This window comes from Lycium barbarum, chromosome 10, assembly GCF_019175385.1.
Source record: "Lycium barbarum isolate Lr01 chromosome 10, ASM1917538v2, whole genome shotgun sequence".
In the NCBI taxonomy this organism is placed as follows: domain Eukaryota; kingdom Viridiplantae; phylum Streptophyta; class Magnoliopsida; order Solanales; family Solanaceae; genus Lycium; species Lycium barbarum.
In genome coordinates this window covers 14001943-14021497 of record NC_083346.1, presented here as the reverse complement: position 1 = coordinate 14021497, position 19555 = coordinate 14001943, and the positions used below count along the sequence as shown (strand labels likewise).

The 19555-nt window shown below is 33.2% G+C and overlaps 2 protein-coding genes across 8 annotated transcripts; one reads left to right on the top strand and one right to left on the bottom strand.

The window, feature by feature from the left end:
* Nucleotides 1-5068: 5068 nt before the first annotated feature.
* Nucleotides 5069-16264, bottom strand: LOC132613832 (AT-hook motif nuclear-localized protein 14-like). Its single transcript, XM_060328111.1, has 5 exons — nucleotides 15662-16264; nucleotides 13701-13753; nucleotides 7849-7980; nucleotides 6154-6306; nucleotides 5069-5649 (listed from the first exon to the last, which is right to left on the bottom strand). Exons 1-5 carry the CDS (start codon nucleotides 16077-16079, stop codon nucleotides 5383-5385), a joined length of 1023 nt encoding a protein of 340 aa, XP_060184094.1. The 5' UTR covers nucleotides 16080-16264; the 3' UTR covers nucleotides 5069-5382.
* On the top strand, nucleotides 9487-11387 carry LOC132613833 (uncharacterized). Of its 7 annotated transcripts, none has more exons than XR_009572109.1 (3): nucleotides 9487-10098; nucleotides 10512-10565; nucleotides 10876-11387. XR_009572109.1 is itself a non-coding variant. In XM_060328112.1 (3 exons), the coding sequence occupies exons 1-3, from the start codon at nucleotides 9733-9735 to the stop codon at nucleotides 10974-10976; spliced, it is 396 nt and encodes a 131-aa protein (XP_060184095.1). In that variant the 5' UTR covers nucleotides 9487-9732; the 3' UTR covers nucleotides 10977-11387. The 7 variants fall into 7 exon arrangements, 2 of the variants coding, with proteins under 2 accessions (XP_060184095.1, XP_060184096.1); XR_009572107.1 differs by adding an exon at nucleotides 10655-10750 and having other exon boundaries at nucleotides 9487-10565; XR_009572108.1 differs by lacking the exon at nucleotides 10876-11387 and adding an exon at nucleotides 10655-10695.
* Nucleotides 16265-19555: the final 3291 nt, after the last annotated feature.

Genomic DNA, 19555 nt, shown 5'->3' with positions numbered 1-19555 from the left:
AAATATCCGAGATTAAAGCTATAAATTTGGGTCTGAAGTTACAAACTCAGATGTACGAGTTTGAACTTAATTTGATATATTGCCTGTGCAGAGTTAGATTTGATAGTCCCCATTTCTTATTTATATGTCTGAAGTCTGAACTATCAAGCCTACCTTCAAATCTGAAAGTCTGAAGTTAGCATAACTTCCTCATTCCAAACCTTCATGACTGAAAAGTAATGCGACGCAAGGAGGATGATAGAAGCATGTCTCTTATTTACCTTTTTAAGCATTTGAAATAACGAATAGCGCATTTTTTTTTTAACCTCTCCCCTCAGGAGCTTCCCTTTGCTTCCTTGATGACTTGAACTCGCAACCTTTGCGTTGAAAATGGAGAGCGCTTATCATCTGAGCAACCCCTGGTGGTCACGAATAACTTTTGTTGCATGAATTCAAAATTCACGTCATGAGAGATTTACCAGAGTTTATCACTAAAATACTCAGATACTCTTTACTTAAAGTGAGACCTCAAGGCCTTTATTATTATTATTATTATTATTATTATTATTATTAATAACCTATATAAAAGAGTGAGTGTGGACGGTGAAAGATCGACATGTGTGCTTTCGGTAAATAAAATTCACCTTAGTGGCATTTAAGACATTTGCTTTTAACCGCTATTACGTGTATGCTCGTTTTAAGGGCATGTTAGCCATTTCGGAGAATGGTACTGCAACTCCGTGCATACGCAATTTTGTTCCTTCTTTTTTGTTTCCCTCAACGTTTCTTTAAGCATAAGAAGTAGTCAATAAATAATCAAGTAGGCGTTTTTTTTTATTTGAAAGAAAATTTTCAGAGATAGATATAGTTAATTTTACTTGCACATTTGGTTACTTTACACAATTAATACAATAATAAAAAAAATGTATTAATAAATATCTAAAAGATTTTTTTTTTCTATTCGTAAAAATTACAAATAAATTACATGTATTATGTGTAGGAAATTATTACAAATAGTCGGTGTATCTTATTAAGTAAGTTGTGTACGTTTCTTAATAAGTTCCAAATGTTTAAAAAACACTTGTCTATTTTTTATCAAGTGCGTGAATAAAGATATTAAAAAAATTTGCCTTCTTTATTAAATTTTATAAAATTAAATAACATTTAACTTGATTTAAATGAAATGATTTAAATTTACACAAATATCTATGACTTGTTTTAGACCACAAGTTTCAAAGATCTTTCCTTTTTTTTAAACTTTGTGTCTAGTCAAATTATGTCACAAAATTATGATAGAGAGAGTACCTTTTAGTAATATAATTATAGAATTTTTATTACAGAAAGTATTATAATTCAATTAATTGAAAATATCAATAAATTATTTTACTAAGTCCACTTCTTCCATATATGACTTTTCTGGTTTGGTTCTCCAATTGAAAGATTTGAAATACACCTTCTCCTACCGAGTTTCATGCCATTATCTCTTTCTACTCAACAACACTGAAAAGTGCTTTTATGTGTCAGCATCTGTTGCAGTCTTAAATTTTTAAATATAGACCAACTTCATCATTTAAAACAAAATACGTTTATATATTTTTTGACCGTTTATATTTCGTCTTCTCGAGATTATTCCTCATTATTTGTGTGAGACGTATGTGTCTAAACTTATACCCAAAGGTATAAGTTTTACATCTTTTGTTTTTTTTTTCTTCTTTACGTGGACCCCACCTTTATTTTTATTTTTTTGGCAATTATCTCCTAATTTTCACGTGGATCCACCTTAATTTTTTTTTAATCTCTACTATTATGGAAGAGTGGGCCCCACTTTAAATTTGATTTTTTTATTTGTACTATTATAGAAAAAGTGGGCCCAACTTATTTTTTTTAAAATTTTTTCTACTATTACAGAAGAGTGAGCCTCGCGTTTTTTTTTTTTTTTTAAATTTACTATTATAAAAGACAGTTTATATTTTGTCTTCTTGATATTATTCCTCATTATTAGTGTGAGACATATGTGTCTAAACTTATACCCTTAAATCTTTTAGTTTTATGACTTCTTTAACAGTTTTTGTGTTCAATTTAAATCGTTATTTTTTTTTTCCCAAACTTCTCTTTTTTACATTTTCTGTAAGCGTACCTTTACCATTTTCTGAACTTATTATCATTATTTAAATATCCTATTTTTTTTCTATTGCAATTATCTCCTACTTCGTCACGTGGACCCACCTTATTTTTTTTTACAATTGTCTTCTAATTCTCCACGCGGGCCCCACCTTAATTTTTTTTAAATCTCTATTATTATAGAAGAGTGGACCTCACCTTAAATTTATTTATTTATTCATTCCTATTATTATAGAAGATTGGGTCCCATCTTAATTTTTTTTTTTTATAACTTTTCTATTATTAAAGAAGATTGGAGCCCACCTTTTTTTTTTTTTGGACTGACTACGATAGATAGAAACCGATGTTTCTATAGTAGTAAAGTAAAGTAATGTAGAACAGCAGAATTGGTGGTCATAGTCAAAGTCAAAAAGGACATAATTAGCTTGTTTGATCATTTTAGACAAGCTCACCGTCTGTTCACCTTAGTCAAATGTTTACAAATTAATCGTCTAGTGCACTTTGTTAGGTGAGAGAATGATGTAAATAATTCGACTTTCATTGTTTTTTTTTTTTAATCTTTATTATATCAGTTAGTTATAATTTTACAATTAACAATCAGTCTCTCTTTTCGGGTAGAAAATTTATGTGAATTTTCTTCATTAAGTTTTCTTTAAAATAGTTAAAAGACATCAATTTGTTAGAAGTTGTTTCACAACTACGAAACAACTACTTCAAAATTTCAACTAGTGCTACGTGATTCAAAATTATGGAATTTTTTGGCCAAAGATGTGGTTTTGCAAACAAGTTACCAATATTATTTACAAATCACATCCTAGTTTCAACTCCATTCTGAATTCACAATGAAAATTATTTCTCTTCGATCTCATCAAATAGTAGCAACAAATCAAATGTTGCCGCAAACTGATTTCACTTCATATGGAATGCTTCATTACATTGATCTTCTTCCTTTCTCTTAATTAACAAAGTTGAAAATAAAATTATATTTATCTTTGAATAAGGAAAACGTCACAGGAAGTCACTCAACTAGTTATATAATAACGTAAACTTATCAAATTTACTGTTTTCTAACGAGAAAATCATTCTTTATTTCATACAATATCAGTTTTTCTATTATCTGGCCAACTTAAAACCACAATTATTTTATTAAAATATGTTAGTTTAAAGAAAAAGAGATCCATGACCCAAATAATTTTACCCATATGTAAAATCAAATGACTTTAGCACAATAAAATAAAATTGAATCATCATCTATGAAACTAATCCGTAAGTATAAAGTTTGGTTCTCTTCAATCCTTTTTTTTTTCCCTCAATCAGTCCTTCCCAAACTTTGAAAATATAACTAAAAAACAAGAAAAACGACTTTTCTACATGGTTCCATTTCACATACGGTGAACACGTAAGTCGTAACTGTAGACCAAGATGGATGAGACGTATGATTATACCAACTTAGGGAAAATACTGTTTCCACTCTTGTTGAACAATATTCTCCAAATTAAAAATATCTCCCAAAGGTTTTTCTATATATTTTAAGTATGCAAAATCAAAAGGGAGCACGTGAAGTTATAAGAGGCAGAAGAAGAAGCCAAAAATAGAAGCTTCGACGGTGACATACACCCATCTATGATCTAACATTACATACGTCAATTTTTAGTCCATATCTCTCACCTATTAATTACAATAATTTACACACTCCTGCTCCCCCTTGTGAATAATTTTGGTGGACTTGACTTTTTCTACACCTATTATCCAGAATCCAGGGATCTTTCGTGATTAGTCGCAACGTTCGAAGCTCGATGGATAGAAATATTGTACTTTTGTTTATGGCGGATTTGAACATATAAAGTCTGTCTAATCCACGCATCGTGTGTCGCGTTTTTAGCCCTAGATCAAAGTCCTGGACACAAAAATGTTAAGATCACAAATATATTGAAGCATGTCAGCTCATTTAATTTGTAAACAGCTACTCATAGTAATATTTTATATAACTTGATAAAAAAAAATTACATAGTCAACGCATTAGAATTTAATCTTCTTCTTTTTCTCAAAAACTTTTAGGGCCCCATTCCTTCTTTCTCTTGTTCATATTTCCTACATATTCTTTTCTTACTTAGAAAGAATGGACTACCAATTCCATACTAAATCAAAACTAAATATATTACCAGATTGAACTTTTTAATGAATAAATTATGTTCTCCAATAAAAGGGACAATTTGACCTTTGCACATTAGTATTAATTGACAAAAGTATAAGGGTAATATTGAAATGTAAGAATACTTAAATATAATACACTTTTCTAAAAACACATCGAGTCTCTTTATAATAAGCAATATAAACTATATGGGGCATAGTAGACCGCTAAACTGGTGGTCCTCGTCCCAACGGTCTAGTGAGAAATTTCCAAGAACTTTTACCATGGACGGTGCACAATATATGTATAATATTCTAAGGAAAATTGAGATAACATTTAAAACTTTAGCAAATAAGCACGTTTAATATGACTTTGCTTGCCCGCTGCCACATGATGGTCAACGGCTTCCACTGCCATACAATAAAGCTCATCCGAAATCTAAGCATCATGTGCTATTTGTTGAGTTTATAAGTAAAATCTAAGTCTGCAAGCTAAAATCATTGGTGCCTGCGCTAGTGAGAAGTAACAGGTACTTGTGATAGTCAGGTGCACGCAGAATGGTCCCAACCACTACCATCGTCCAAATAATAATAATAAACGCTCGAACAAAAGCAAGTCATGCAGCAGCAAAGGGAGCGGCTCGATGAAGTGGGTGAAAACCTTACAGTTAGATAAGGGTTCAACCCCCAACCGGGACAAAAACATTAGGTGATTTCTTTTAATCAAAGTTATTTGGTATCTATGCTAGTGAGAAGTAGCAAGTAGCAAGTAGCCAATTGAATAGTCATGGTGCACACAAATTGACTGAACACCACCATTATTTCTAAAACTACTAGGTAACCACAGACCTTAATTAACCTCTTATTTCACCAATATACACAAGTCGGAATATAAAGAATCCTAAACATACCAAACCAACAAAAAGAAATAAACAACTCTAAAGCACAAAGACAGCAAGATAATCCAGAGCAAGAAATTCTGAGGTCCACACATCACTGAATCTGGGAGCAGTTTTCATCTGCAAAAACGAAGACTACAGGGAAGTGTTTCTAACCTGTACAAATGTAAAAAGAGTTTGTATATTCTCTTCCGAAAAAGAACCTATAACTTGGGAAAGTTTATCACACTACTCCTAATACGACACGTTTTGCCTAATCTTGAAGGTGGTCATAGTCCCCATTTTCTGGAGACTGGTGCATGCCCTGACCAGCGTTAACCCTCCAATCAGTTGAATGTAATGGTGTTGGTTGCATACCACGAGATTGCATCATAAACTGACCTCCACCCATATTTTGATTAGAAGAATCAACCACCGAACGAAAGCCTACACTCGATATTGGTGACCCACCAAATTGTGGGGAGGTATCATGCTTTACTCCACCAGTTTTCGAGTCAATTGAAAATGAGCCAACAATCACCTACCAACATAGTCATAATAAGGTGTCAGAAAGTTGAAACTTAAAATGACAAAAGAAAGAATAAAGATTCTATGCTCCACAAGCAAATTAAATAGATCACTGGTTCTTGTCCTTATCTGATAAGTATCAGCAGTTGTTTTTAATGGGTCTTTTTCCTTTATGGTGAGAAAGTCAAAGATATATTTCGATCATCTAGACTTTTAATTACCACGAGAAAACTTCAACCTCATACATGGAACTTGCAAATATGCTTCACCAACCACTTCACTGGTGGACAAAGCAGCAGGAAATTTTAAAAATGTAAAAAATGAAGAAATAGAATGAGTCTCAAGTTAGGTATCCAGTTATCAATGAAAAAGCATGACAACTGTTCAGCTGCGTGGTGCCCTTAACATATTTTTAATCTAATCTCAAATCAGCTAATCTAAAGATCAATATCTTAATTAATTCTGTTGATGGCTAAGATAAGACTAAACACTTGAAATATTCTTGAAAAAAGTAAACCTGAATTGGGCCTCCAGCTATCAAGGGACCACCAACTCCACCTCCAATAATTTGCCCGTCAGTACTTGCCAGACACACACTCAGCCCACCCGTTCTGCCTCCAGTCTCAGTGCGTACATAAGATCCAGATAGAGTGATAATGTCAAATCGCCCCTGGCATGAAGTAACACAAAGTTATGATCACTATGCTGTATACCTCAATTGACAGGAAAAATGCAATAAAAGACCTTTGAATATTTTTCTCTAAAGACAGGCTGGAAGTGATGATGATCCTCAGAATAATGATGCTAGTGACAGTTTACTATCACCAAAAAGGAAAAAGGGAAACCCTGATAAGCTTGTCCTAAATCCTAGCAATACAGCAAGGATGCTATTTAGGCATCTCAAATGTGTCGTTTCCATGCTAAAACTAAGACACAAAATTAGGATGGTCTTATTTACATTAAAAATATGAAATATTAAATCCTCTTCCTCTTATTTGTCTGGTGAGAATCATGAAGATATTATAGTCCTAGAAATAAGACCACTACTATCTCTAAAACAGAAAAATGACCACAAAATGCTAGCTCTATGTTCTTCATTGGAATATTTACTATACTTCTATGTTTTTCAGTGTCGCGTCTCAATATAAGTATTAACTATTAAGTATTTGGTCGAGTTATCACCGGTCCCGTAAAAGTACATAATTGTACTTGAACCACAATATAGAAAATATGGCTACATAGGAACAAAGGATTGAAGTAAAGTCTTACTTCATCAATTAAAAAGGGAACAAAGAGTTAGAGTAAGGCAAAAGAGGCTGTACATTACTGAAAAAATTAAGGCCAAAGAGCTATATGGTAATAAAGTTGCACTCATTAAATATTACACTTAGTTTCGCCTCAAAAGAAAAAGAAACGCATAATAGATGTACTACTACTTAGCTGTATTAGGCGTGATAGCATTGTTTGACCATTCATAACTTTACCCTTCTAGGAGAACCTCCCCTTCTCTCATTTTATTCACAAACCAAAACATTAAGGGTGTATGGTATTGACGCAAAATGTTTTGTTGGAAAATATTTTTCTGGAAAATAAGTGGGTTTCTTACTTATTTTCTTATGTTTGGCACGTAAGCTCAAAATGTTGTCTCAAAAGCATTTGTATATAATCTAGTTAAACACTAAAGATGGGGGGGTAAGGTGGGGCGGTGGTGGGGTGGGGGCTATGCGGGGTGGGAGTAAAGTGTGTTGTAGGGTGGAGAGGAGACAATTAGTGTGGAATACCACTTGTAGAACTTGTTTTGCCTAATTCCATTAGGGAAGTCATTTTCCTCATTTTTAAGGAACTTATTTTCCTAGGGAAAATCTAAAAATCTTGACTAACCAAACATGGGAAAATTGGAAAACAAACCCTAAAGGAAAGATCCATAGTGACCCTATGAGAATTTACCGAATTTCAGAGGCGATACTGAGTAATCTAACAATTCCAAGATTGATTTGATGTCCTATCAACAGTATGTTTTTGCAAGTCATCCTGATTCTAATTAACACGAGTAAAATTTTTGGATCAATCCAATCAACAACAATGACATACAACAATCCATAATTCCTTCATTATACAATTAAATCTTGCATTTTTTTATAATGCTTTTGACCTATGTTTATCTGTAGAATCAGCGCTTCCCATTTTACAGCATCAGTAAGAAATTTTCTACCTCATATGTAATACTTCCTCCAGATGTTGCTGGTTGACGCAAAGAGGCATTGGAGATTGAGCCAGATGCTGTCAATACGCATAGTTCGTGTTTGCTTTGTTGCATAAACATCATGATTTTCTGACCGACATCCTGTTAAGTGAATTACGAAAATTGCATAAGCATAAAATGAGAGATAAATACAGTGCATAATCAGAAGGCAATTGCAACATATATTAAGTTTTTTGTTGGTGTAATTCAAGTAATTTATATTGAGAAAACTAGAAAAATTAATTCTCCAATGCAGTGCAATTACTTAAGAACTGTGAAGTACCATTGAATCTGCCATGCATGTTAAGGAAAAACTAATATTACAAATTCTGATCAACAATGAATGAATGAGTAAACGACTAAAAACTCTGATTCATACATTTGCGACAAGTAATCAACGGCATCACGAGTTTGATCACAAAACAACAGAAATTAGTTTGATATGCTCAGCCTTACATGCTCTAGGAACAGAAAAAGAAGATATTAACGGCACATTAAGTCAGTGCAACAAGAAACTAACAATATGCAGTACTTTTATATAGATAGATGAGATGCCAAATCATTTGTCATCACTGTAGCCGAACAGCAATTTGACTTGCAGTCAATTCGTAAACCTGGATAGAAAAATGGTATGCAAAGATTTACTATCACTACTAGTTACTGACGCCAGAAGGAACACAAACCAAAAAAAGAGCAAACTACAAATTCCCTTTAATAACAAAAAAAAGACAAAGGATTATACAGCTAGCTGTTTTCCTACTTCCCTTTGTGCTATGAATAATTACAATAAGACAGCGGGTTTCCAACTTTGACAGACTACTAATAGAATAGAAAAGCCGAAGAATCAGTTCACCCTTTCTCCTTTCTGAAGTTGTGCAACAGAGCTCAAGTTCAATTTTCACCATGAATCCTAAAAAAAAAGCTAGTAGTTTCTTTAATTAAAAACTAAAAGAGAGAAGCTAGTACTTAGATAGATATGTGCCTAGCTGAATTTTCTAAATCTAAGTTGGTAGCCGCAAGAATCCAGCAGTTGCCAAGTTTCTAGAATGCTGGCATAATTAACAGGAAATGCTAATTTAAAAAAAAATTAACAGGAAATGCTAAATTTCCCTAGGTCATTTTAACTGAGTTAACTGCTATAAAAATGTTATATCTGGGAGCAATTTTAAAAGTGCTCAAGCTTTTGCACACATCAGAGATTTTTTTTAATAAATCAATGTACACATCAGAAGAATTCCTAGAGAACAACAACATACCCAATGTAATCCTACAAGAAGAAAATCCTAGAGAAAACAAACCTAATTCAATTTTTCAACTGTAAAACCCTGTGAATTTCTACAATTAATTTGGGCCAAATTTAAGCTTAATGGTACAATATACAGGATTTCGAGCCACATGGGGCCCACACAAGTGTAATTAAATTATGGATCAATTAATTATAATATTGGTACCTTTTTTGAGAATGAATTATAATATTTTTTTTCTTAAAATAGGTAACTGTAAGAGAATGAATTATAATATTGGTAACTTGGAATTAGTTTTTGGGTTAATGGGAATCAATAAGTTATCAAACTCACAAGGAAAATATTATATCACATGAAGTGAACTTTGGACTAATTTTCTTGGGTTTAATAGGGATTGGACCAAGGAATCTCGTTGATCTAAGAAAAGGAAGCAAACTAATTAAGTATCATGAAACAAGCTACAGACTACAATTGACCAAAACAAAGGAATAATGGAACAAAGAATTTTGTTGACTAAATAGGGAACCAAGAGACGAGATATAAATGGAATAAGGTTCTAACCATAGAAGCAAAGTTAAGCTACTTGTTGACTAAAAGGGAAAGCTGCAAAATGCAGCAAGGTTGTGAGCTGCCAGCCCAACGCCAAACTAGGTGTCCAAATTTTCTGAACAAACAAGATGTGCGCGGTGGTGGCGCAACGCCTCCTTTGCAGATTCCAACTGAAGCAGCCTTTTTAAAGGCATTTCAGGATGGAGAACATTGGTCGGAACAAAGTTCTTGGGAGTTACAAAGAAGGGAAAGCTCCTACTCCATAAATGCTACTTTGAAGTCAGTACGAAAAGCATTGCTTGGTAAATTTGGTTCATTATATACATTTCCTAAATCTCCAACAACATAAAATTTTACATTTTTGAAGAAAAATCTCAAGAATATCTCAAGAACTCAAGTCTTGAAAATTCTAGGGTTTGACAAAGAGGTACTAATTTCATTCCAATCTTATACTTTATGTTCCATGGGTTTCATAGACTACATATTTGAAGAAAGAGATTTAAACGATTCATGAAACCCTAGAAAGCTAGTCTTGAAATTGGAAAGTTTGTTGGTAGCGATGATGAATAGTGATGAGTTTTGTTTAAACAATTTTGTTTGGGGATTCTAGTGGAGTGACTAGATTCCATAACACGTGTAATGGAGGAATTGGAGTTAAAATTTAAGGATTTGCCTTTTGAATTGGAAAATAGGGATTTTCACTACACTAGTGAAGTTGGATTTAAGCGCTGGACACTTAGTATTATTGTGACGTGTTAATGAATTATGTGAGCTCGTATACGTAGATTGTGAATTGTTGGCGTCGTGACTCTTTTTTTTTTCTTTTTTTTTCTTGAGAAGGTAACAGTTGGCGTCGTGGATCTTTTGGTGGCAAGAATTGGAAAGCGATTCAAGGTATGTTGAAACTTACTACCTTATGAAGCTTTTTCCCAAAATTCATATTGTTGAATTGCTTTTTGAAAATGGTTTAATGTGAATCCTAGCTTGTGAGGGCAAGCGGATTGGGGTTGCACTTTTTTTTTTTTTTTAAAAGGGAAGTGTATGTTTTTGGAAGCCTTTGCATATTGAAATAGCGCTTGGTAAGTAAAGAATGACCCTCACTTGTTAATTGCTTTAACATGAATTGAGAAATTATTTTTATCTGATTTTGTTAAAATTATATGAACACGTGATTTAATAAAATATATTTCTTTGAGACTTTTAGGCTATGACTCTATTTTGGAAATGTCAAATATTTTGGAGGTTACTATTGGAGACATCCGCCTGTGTGAGCTCGCTCACATTGCCGGTCCCAAGCCCGGATAAAGGAGGAGGGTTGCCGAGGGTCAATCGGAAACAGCCTCCCTACCCAGGTAGGGGTAAGGCTGCGTACATCTTACCCTCCCCAGACCCCACTATTGTGAGATTACACTGGGTAGTGACCAAGACCAAGACTATTGGAGACATCCGAGATTGGTTCGAATATTATATTTGTTACCATGGAACTACATGTGCTGGTGTAGGGACACATTCCAAGACTATGCTAAGGTTTGTGGCAAGAAGTCCCCATTGAGAGGGCAAACGATTATTGCTTAATGTAATAAGGTTAAGTCGACTTGTACGGCACTATGGGAAGCCGTCGGAACAAGTAGGGTCAAATACTTGTGACTAAGTTGATCACATAATGTTCTTTCTACTTACGCCATGTCGGTATAGTGCTCCCGGTAAATGATAAAATCTCACGTGATTATAATTAAGCTTTAATGCTAAAAATGAGGATTTTGAAATGTGTTTTATTTTGATAATTCATTTCACTTTCCAAATTGAGAATGATATAAATGTTTCTATCTTATATCAATGTCTGTGCATATCACTTGATTTCTTTAAATCTTGTCTCACTTCTTGGGGAAACGGTTGTATGATACATACTAGGCATGTGGAGCTTAGGCCTTTTGGCCATCCAACTTTTGATTTCAGGATTATGTGTTGACCATCCTAAGCCATGCGGTTAGGACAGCCCCACCCCTTCTATTTGGATACTTTTGGTGAGACTCCACTTTCTTCTCGTGGAGCTTAGATTGTTATATTCTTTGAGTCATCGGCAAAGTTACTCGGACTCTTCAAAAATGTCGACGAATGCGTGTCGGATCCTCCAAAAGTAGTGCATTTTTTAAGGATCCGACATGGGTGCGGCAACATTTTTGAAGAGTCCGAATAACTTAGGTCATCGGGGCCTGGCTCGGTTGACTAGATTAATCCTTATCATAGAGGCTTCACAGACGGTAGTAGTTCTTTCGGGTTGTAAGTATGATTATTCATATGGCATGCATGCATGAGAATTTATTAGTTTTATAAGTATTTCATTTAAAATAAAATGTGGGTGATTTAATGATTGTCCATGCATGGTTTTCAGTACTTAAGGATTGGGATTTTTCAAGAACTTCTACATTCATGATTTAGGTGCATAATTAGAGATTATTACATGCGTCCGGGTCAGAGGCGGATCCAAAATTTAACTTTAGGGGTTCAACATTTTAAGATCCTTAGCGTTGAACTCATTGTATTTTAAAAGTTATGGGTTCATGTCTACTATTTATTGCAACTTTGATAAATTTTTAGACATAAATTAATGCTCCGCGTCGAAAGTTAGGGGTTCAAATGAACCCCCACTTAATATTCTACATACGCCCCTGGTCCGGGTGCCGTCACGTTGGGGCATGACATCAACTAGAACCGAACTTCTAATAAACCAACAACAATATTATTGCCATTATTATAAAGATATACCAATAAGGAATTTAATCACAGGAATGGACAAGAACGGTTAAATGAATAATGTTCTAGCAGGCAATCAACAACTGATGTCCCTTATGTACAGTTTTGAGCATTTGCCACTTATATATGGTATCATTTACTTACATAATCCTTTCTCATATAGAACAATGTTGGAGTCACCTATTTAACTTACCCCGTTGCCTTGTAGCTTGTATACATAAGTTCTAACCTTATAGGAAGTTTGGAAAGTTTCCTTCATTCTTGACATACCAATAATTATATAAGCAATAGATTTAACATATGAATATCCATCAAACAATAAATAGGTAGAGATAATAATCCAGATTCCAGAACTAACTCTGTATAGATGAAATGAATTAGTGAATCAAGTCATGTAGTTGAGATCCTAAATGCGAAAGGAAATAAAAGAGAATGTCCCTGCTAGAATAAAAGAGGAAAAGAAGTAACTAGCCAAGAAAGTCATGGTATCCAAAAATCATAAATGAGATGAATAACACGCTCCACACACCAATAAACGAGGGAAAGTTTGAACATAAAGGATAGCCTATCAGCAGAAATTTCTTCCCCTCACTGAATAAATGGACCCAAGTAGAACAGATTTATGTAGCCTAGAAACATCAACTATGATGTCAACAAGTTGCTAAGCAGAAGTTACATAACAAAATTGGCATAAGCAAGCTAGACCAAACAGGAGGCGCTTGAGTTAGTGTGATGGAGGTATAATCAGTTGGATATTCAAATACTAGCCGCAATCTTCCAGAAATCCAAAAGTCGCAACACCTCTAACTTCCACCAGTACAATATATGGACTTACTGAACTTTTCACCCGTCATTTTTTTATTTTCTAAAATAGGGTAATTTTATTAAGGCGAGTACCAAGGAGGTACTGCCAATGCAGCAATAGATACAAACTCAACATTAATCTCATAATGTCTAGGAAATCAATAAGTTGATTCATATCTTCTATCCTAGTTTCCTTACTCCACAAGTATAAGTTTCGTATACAATTATTTTTAACAAAAACTGTCCTTTCTATTTGCAACTTCTTTGATCCATTTTTATTTGCTCAAAGAAGAAAAAGTTCTCATCCTTCAAGCACATTTTTGAGACTTAACTAGATACCTAAAGTGAAACTATCTATCAGAAACAGAAAAATTAGATGGGAGGCATCATTCATCATCGACTCAAGCACGGTGAACTTTGCATAATTTGAGGAATTATTAGAGAATTTGGAAGAAAAATTTCTGAACATACCTCTCCAGTAGACACATTGATGATATGAGGTTGAAAAGCTTGACCAGCATTACCTGCAGAAAACAATAGGATAAAATTGAGTAAAGCTGGCACCCACGCTTTAAAAAATGGTACTCCCTCTGTTTTTAAATAAATAGTGTTTTAGGCTTTTCATTTTGTTTCAAAATAAGTGGTGCTTTAGGATTTCAAGAAGAAAAAAATCATCTTATTCTTCCAAAATTAACCTTATTACATAATCAAGAATCATTAAGTAGCTTTTCTAGGAAAGAGATAAAATTTGATTAGGGGTAAGTTAGTAAAAACACTCCTAATTTTATAGGAGTGAGCAATTTCTTAAGGGGTGTGCATAAGCAAACCACTTATTATGAAACGCAGGGAGTAACTAGGACTTTAAAACATTGGCAACAGAATAAACTAGCACAAAGTCTAAACATAATCACTATGTAAATATACGAATAAAAATAATTGGAATGTACTAGTTGTGTCCGAAACAGTGTTGATTAGCTATCAAGAGGTATTTCCAGATATATCCTAGACTCATTAGGTTCCCGTTAGAACTGTAGACTGGTTTTACTCTCTTCTGCTCACTTGTAAATATGGTTTCAGTACAACCACTGTACTGCTTTGTGTTTAATACATACAACATGTTACCTTCTCAAAAAAAAAAAAAAAAAGAGGTATTTCCAGATATATTACTCAAAAGAACCGACACAATACGCTTAATCGATTATAATTGAGAAACTTTGGTCCCTATTGTTAAAAACATATGATTCATGGGGAGATAAAGAAATAGAGCGAACATGTACTTGTGTCTTACCCTTTCAAGGAAGGGGGAAATGACATTATATAAAACATATTTTTAAATAGAAAATCAAAAAATCTTGTTTCTAAAAATCCTATTTTTGGTGGATTTAAAATGAATTAGAATTAAGAAATAGGATTTCAAGGATTTAAACAAACAAACCATGGACAAATACAATCGACCTTTTCTTAAATTCAAGCAATCTTTTCGTAGGCGTCCACCCCTGATTCAATCGGGGCATCGAACAAATTATAGAAACATGAGTTTAATTAATCGATTTATTAGTGAACAACGGAAAATATTATCAAGACAAGTGAATAGATTGACCTTGAAACAACAACGATTAATTACTCTTGCTATAAAACAAGCTCATATTTTTATCTTTGTTACCTTTCCTCAATAATGAGAAACAATTTGAAAGAACCAAGTCGACTCAGGCCTTTCGAGCAGGGCCAAGGATAAAACAAGAGACAACGAACTTGTTTATGCTTAGTCATCTAAATCAAACGCAAAGCATAATAATGGTGTAAGAAGGCAATTTGTGGTGTCATGCATATCTCTCTTAGATTGCCTCATTGTTTACTGAGTAAATCTTTTCCTCTATTATCCAGCAATACCATTGATAAGAACTAAAAATGGGCAACATAACATGTACGAGGTAACATAAAGGATCTTTTTATGTATAATCCTGCATAATCTCGAATGTTATCAGATCCAGAATAATACAATGCAAGCAAAAGTATCACATTTTTAAAACTTTAGTTTAAAGAATTAAAAATAAAGGTGGAAGAGTAGGAGGTCCAACACAAAGAATAAAGTATCCAATAAACTAACACTTAAAATATATATAAAAAAAAAAAAAAAAAAAAAAAAAGAACCAGAGATACGCATACAATTCCTTTTTTATATACATAGCATGTGCATATATTCCCTCACACATAATGTATAGTAAGTACTATATAATCACACAAAGAACAGATTTTCAAAATTCTTAGTTCCACAAAACAAAGTTCTCACAGTGGCGCGTGCGCGCGCGTGGTAGAGATACGAATACAGATACTGTTATATACATAGAATAGTATATAAAAGATGCATTATAATCACTAACTAGGTTCAAAAAAGTTAGAGAGTAGTGGCGCGTGGGGGGCGCGTGACTGACCTAACGCAGCCAATTGAGATTTCTTGGAAGAGCTACCACCACTACCACCGCCATCAACTCCAACAGCACCACTCAATCCATGATCTCTCTTTTTAGGCGGCGCCGAAGCCGACGATAGCCGCTTAGCAGCCGCGGCTTGCTCCGGCGTACTGTACTTACGCGGCCTACCTCTCCTTCTCTTCACACTCTCCATCGCCGCCGCCGGAGACACTGCTGACGGCAGCGAACCCGTGTAAACGGCGGCGGCGTTGGCGTTAGGGTTGTTGTTTTGAAGAATTCCGTTAGTCGGAGAAGCGGAAACATTGGCGGTGTTAGGGTTAGGGTTAGGGTTTTGTGGCGGTGGTTGTTGTTGTTGGTGGTGGTGGTGGTGTTGGTGGTGGAAGTAAGAACTGAGTCCACTACTTTCATTCGGCTCCATTGAGAATTCAGATATTTTTTTTTTCTTTCTTTTTTTCGTAGAATTAAATTGTTTTCTGCTTTCTTTTTGATTTTTTTATTTGGTTTTGACGGTGGAGATTAAGGTGGTGTGGTTATGGTGTGTTTTGCAGCCGTTAGATCGATTCACTTTTTGAAATATATAGATAGTGCATATCCGGATATATATCGTGTGAATATACGTATATCTATATCAATATCAAATAGTACTTCCTCCATCTCAAAATATTTGTCCCATTAAGAAAGTAAATGCAAGGATAGTATTTTGATTATTTTACACTTTTAACATATTTCATTATTTCTCTCAATATTTACTTCATTAATAATGAAAGCTCTTAAATGTTGGTGTGAACTCACAAAATCAATCAATTGATGTAATTAATACAAAGTATAAAATGGAAAAAAGTTGTAATTTTTTTTTTTGATAAATAAAATGATAAATATTTTGAGATATGTATTTTTAGTAAGGACGATAAATATTTTGAGACGAAGGGAGTAGTACTTAATTATGGATAAAATTCCTCCAACTACTTTTATAGTAATAGGAAAAGGATCGATATCGTCCCTGAATTATTCAAAATGACAGAATTTTATCTTCTTTTAAATTTAATAGCTCAAAAGTAGGGGCTTTTATGAGTCGGTTTTTTATTAAAATCAAAATTAAATTAATTTAATCAGTTTTTAAATTATTAAAATCAAATCAAATCAAATATACTACATAGTACACTACTTTCATTCGGCTCCATTGAGGTTTTTGGATTTGAGAGTTGAGATTTTTTTTTTTTTTTTTTTGAGAATTAAATTCTTTTCTGCTTTCTTTTTGATTTTTTTATTTGGTTTTGACGGTGGGGATTAAGGTGGTGGGGCTTAGGGGGATTTTGCAGCCGTTAGATTGGAAGTTAGTAGGATTTGGATTCACTTTTTGAATGAAATATATAGATATGTGTCATGTGAATGTACGCATCTATTATCAGTATCAATATCAATACATAATTATGGACTAAATTCCTCCAAGTAATCCTACAAGTGCGGTCCGGAAAGGGTAGTATTTATGCGGATCTTATCTTTGTGGGGGTAGAGACACTGTTTCCGAATGACTCGCGGCTTAAAAGAAAAGGAATTGAACCAAAATTATAAGAAAGGAGACATAAAAATAGCAAGACACAAAATAAATATAGCAACAGATATCAAAAAATAAGGTACTACGCGATAATTGACTATGACTACTACTAAATGAGAATTTTTTTTACCTTCATTTCATTTTTTATTTAAGAGCTAAAGACTACTCTTCTCACTAATAATTATTGTAACTCCGCAAATACTGTCTTACGAAATTAATATTTTGCCGAAACTGAGCTTCGTGTAAGATAAAAACCCTTCTTCACTAATCTTTTATATCCGTCTTCTCCTTTGTTAAATAAAAATATTAATTGATGCATGTGATGCTTAATTTCTTGAAAATGTAGTTTATGAGATTCCTTTTATGGGTTTAGTGAATTGAAGCAACGCAAAAAACAAAAAAGCACTCTCATCTTTTCAAATTTTGGTTCGATTAGGAGCTAGATTTTGAATTTGGTGAAATGATGTTATTAGTTCGTTTACGAATTTTTTTTCTAATTCCGTATCGGAAACAGTCTCTATATCTTCACAAAGTAGAGTAAGATCTGAGTACATGCTATTTTCCCCAGACTTTATTTATGTAATTACACTGGGTATATTGTTATTGTTATTTATCAAGAAAAAATGAATTGCTTGTCTTTTTGTTGGGTTTTGTTGGATTGAATGAACTTCTCTTTGTTCGATTTAATGAACTTTTTTTGTTGGATTTAGTGAATCAAAATAAAAAGACTATCTCAAGTCTTATTTTAGAGTTTTGGTTCGATCAAGATTTGGGTTTTGCATTGGGTGGAGTAATGTTATTGATTTGTGTAGGAATCTTTCTTTTTAATTGTTATTTAAAAAAAAATGGTTTAATTAAAAGTAGGGGAGGATTTTTATCCTACATGGATTTCCATCTTAGCAACATATTATCTTTTTAAATGGTCTCTAATGAGTTGGAGTAACGTTACTCTGTCAAAATTTTATGACCAAACAAAGAGTTGAAAGCAAATTTTCAAAATATGCTCCCAAAATCTTTTTAAATGGACTCTAGTGAGGATTGCATTGTTATCTACTTGACTAACGACGAGCCAATAATAAAACAAATGATAAAGTTATTCTATTTCAAATAATTTAAGAGTAATTTTTTACCTTCTTTCCTTATTTGAAGGCACTACTTTTCGTGGTCGCGCTCCGTTCTTATTTAGAAGTAGAGGGCTCGAACAATTGATAAAAACTCTTAGGAGCACTTAGCTCCCGTTTGGCCATAGATTTTGAAGTTGAAACTTGAAGGCATTAAGAGTACTAAAAATTGGGTTTTTGAAGTTGTAATTTTTGAAACTTAAAGTTGTGTTTGGACATGCATTTTACCTGGAAAATATTTGAAGATTTGTGAGTGAAAGTCTCAAAAACCCAAAAACTAGTCTGGACCAGTTTTTGGAACTTGAAAACTTTTTGAAGACAAATTTTCAAAATCTAATCCAAAATCTATGGCCAAACAAATATTTGCAGATAAATTTTCAAAACCTGATCTAAAATCTATGGCCAAACAAATATTTGAAGATAAATTTTCAAAACCTGATCCAAAATCAATCGCCAAACACTAGCTTAATGCCCTCTTTAACGGAAAGGACTCTATATGGGCGAATTCAAAGTAACTGGGCTAAAATTTTCGATATTGATTATATAAAAAAGAAGTAAATTTAGGTGAAGAAAACAAGAATTTTAGAAGAAATAATAATATGGATCTTGAATACGTTAATTATTTTAATTCATTCTTATCTCCATTTAAGGCAACTAAAAATACACGAAATAACTAGAAACAAATTTATTTTAGCATGTACAGCATAAACAAAATCTAAAGGTAATGTAAGGTTATAAATTTTCATTTGGAATAAATTTATAATTTGAATTGTAATGCGTTGTATCTTATAAATTGTGAAGTTATACCCATTTTATGTATCTTCCCATAGAAGTGATGTATGAAGACATGTGAAGCTCTCAAGCTTCTTGATCATGTCGTTTTATAATAAACTAGTTAATTCGTCCGCACTTTGTGCAGTTGTGAAAATAAAATAAAATATGACTAAATAATTATATTGCTGCTATAATTTTTATAATGTATATGATTTTTTACAAAGTAATAATATAAGTAGCCTAAAGATAGAAATAGACTTGTAAAGTCAAGTCTAGAGATAACTCATGTAGTAAACAGACAAAAAATCATCAAAATTTTATGCATCATTTGTTTTTAACATTTATAAATAGAACACCGCATACACCAGCTATCAATTTAGCAACATTGAACACATTTGATAAAAAGAAAACCCCCATTTAGAATAAAAATTCGTAAGTTTAAAA

What these genes read in the sequence shown, in the direction of transcription:
- LOC132613833 (XM_060328112.1), top strand. Translation starts at nt 9,733, where the DNA reads ATGCAGCAAGGTTGTGAGCTGCCAGCCCAACGCCAAACTAGGTGTCCA. An exon ending in AGTACGAAAAGCATTGCTTG is followed by an intron (nt 9,974 to 10,511) that starts GTAAATTTGGTT and finishes TTTCTTGAGAAG; the next exon opens with GTAACAGTTGGCGTCGTGGA. An exon ending in GAATTGGAAAGCGATTCAAG is followed by an intron (nt 10,566 to 10,875) that starts GTATGTTGAAAC and finishes TGAGACTTTTAG; the next exon opens with GCTATGACTCTATTTTGGAA.
- LOC132613832 (XM_060328111.1), bottom strand. Translation starts at nt 16,079, where the DNA reads ATGGAGCCGAATGAAAGTAGTGGACTCAGTTCTTACTTCCACCACCAA. An exon ending in TCAATGTGTCTACTGGAGAG is followed by an intron (nt 7,981 to 13,700) that starts GTATGTTCAGAA and finishes TTCACTTAACAG; the next exon opens with GATGTCGGTCAGAAAATCAT. An exon ending in GAGGAAGTATTACATATGAG is followed by an intron (nt 6,307 to 7,848) that starts GTAGAAAATTTC and finishes ACTTCATGCCAG; the next exon opens with GGGCGATTTGACATTATCAC.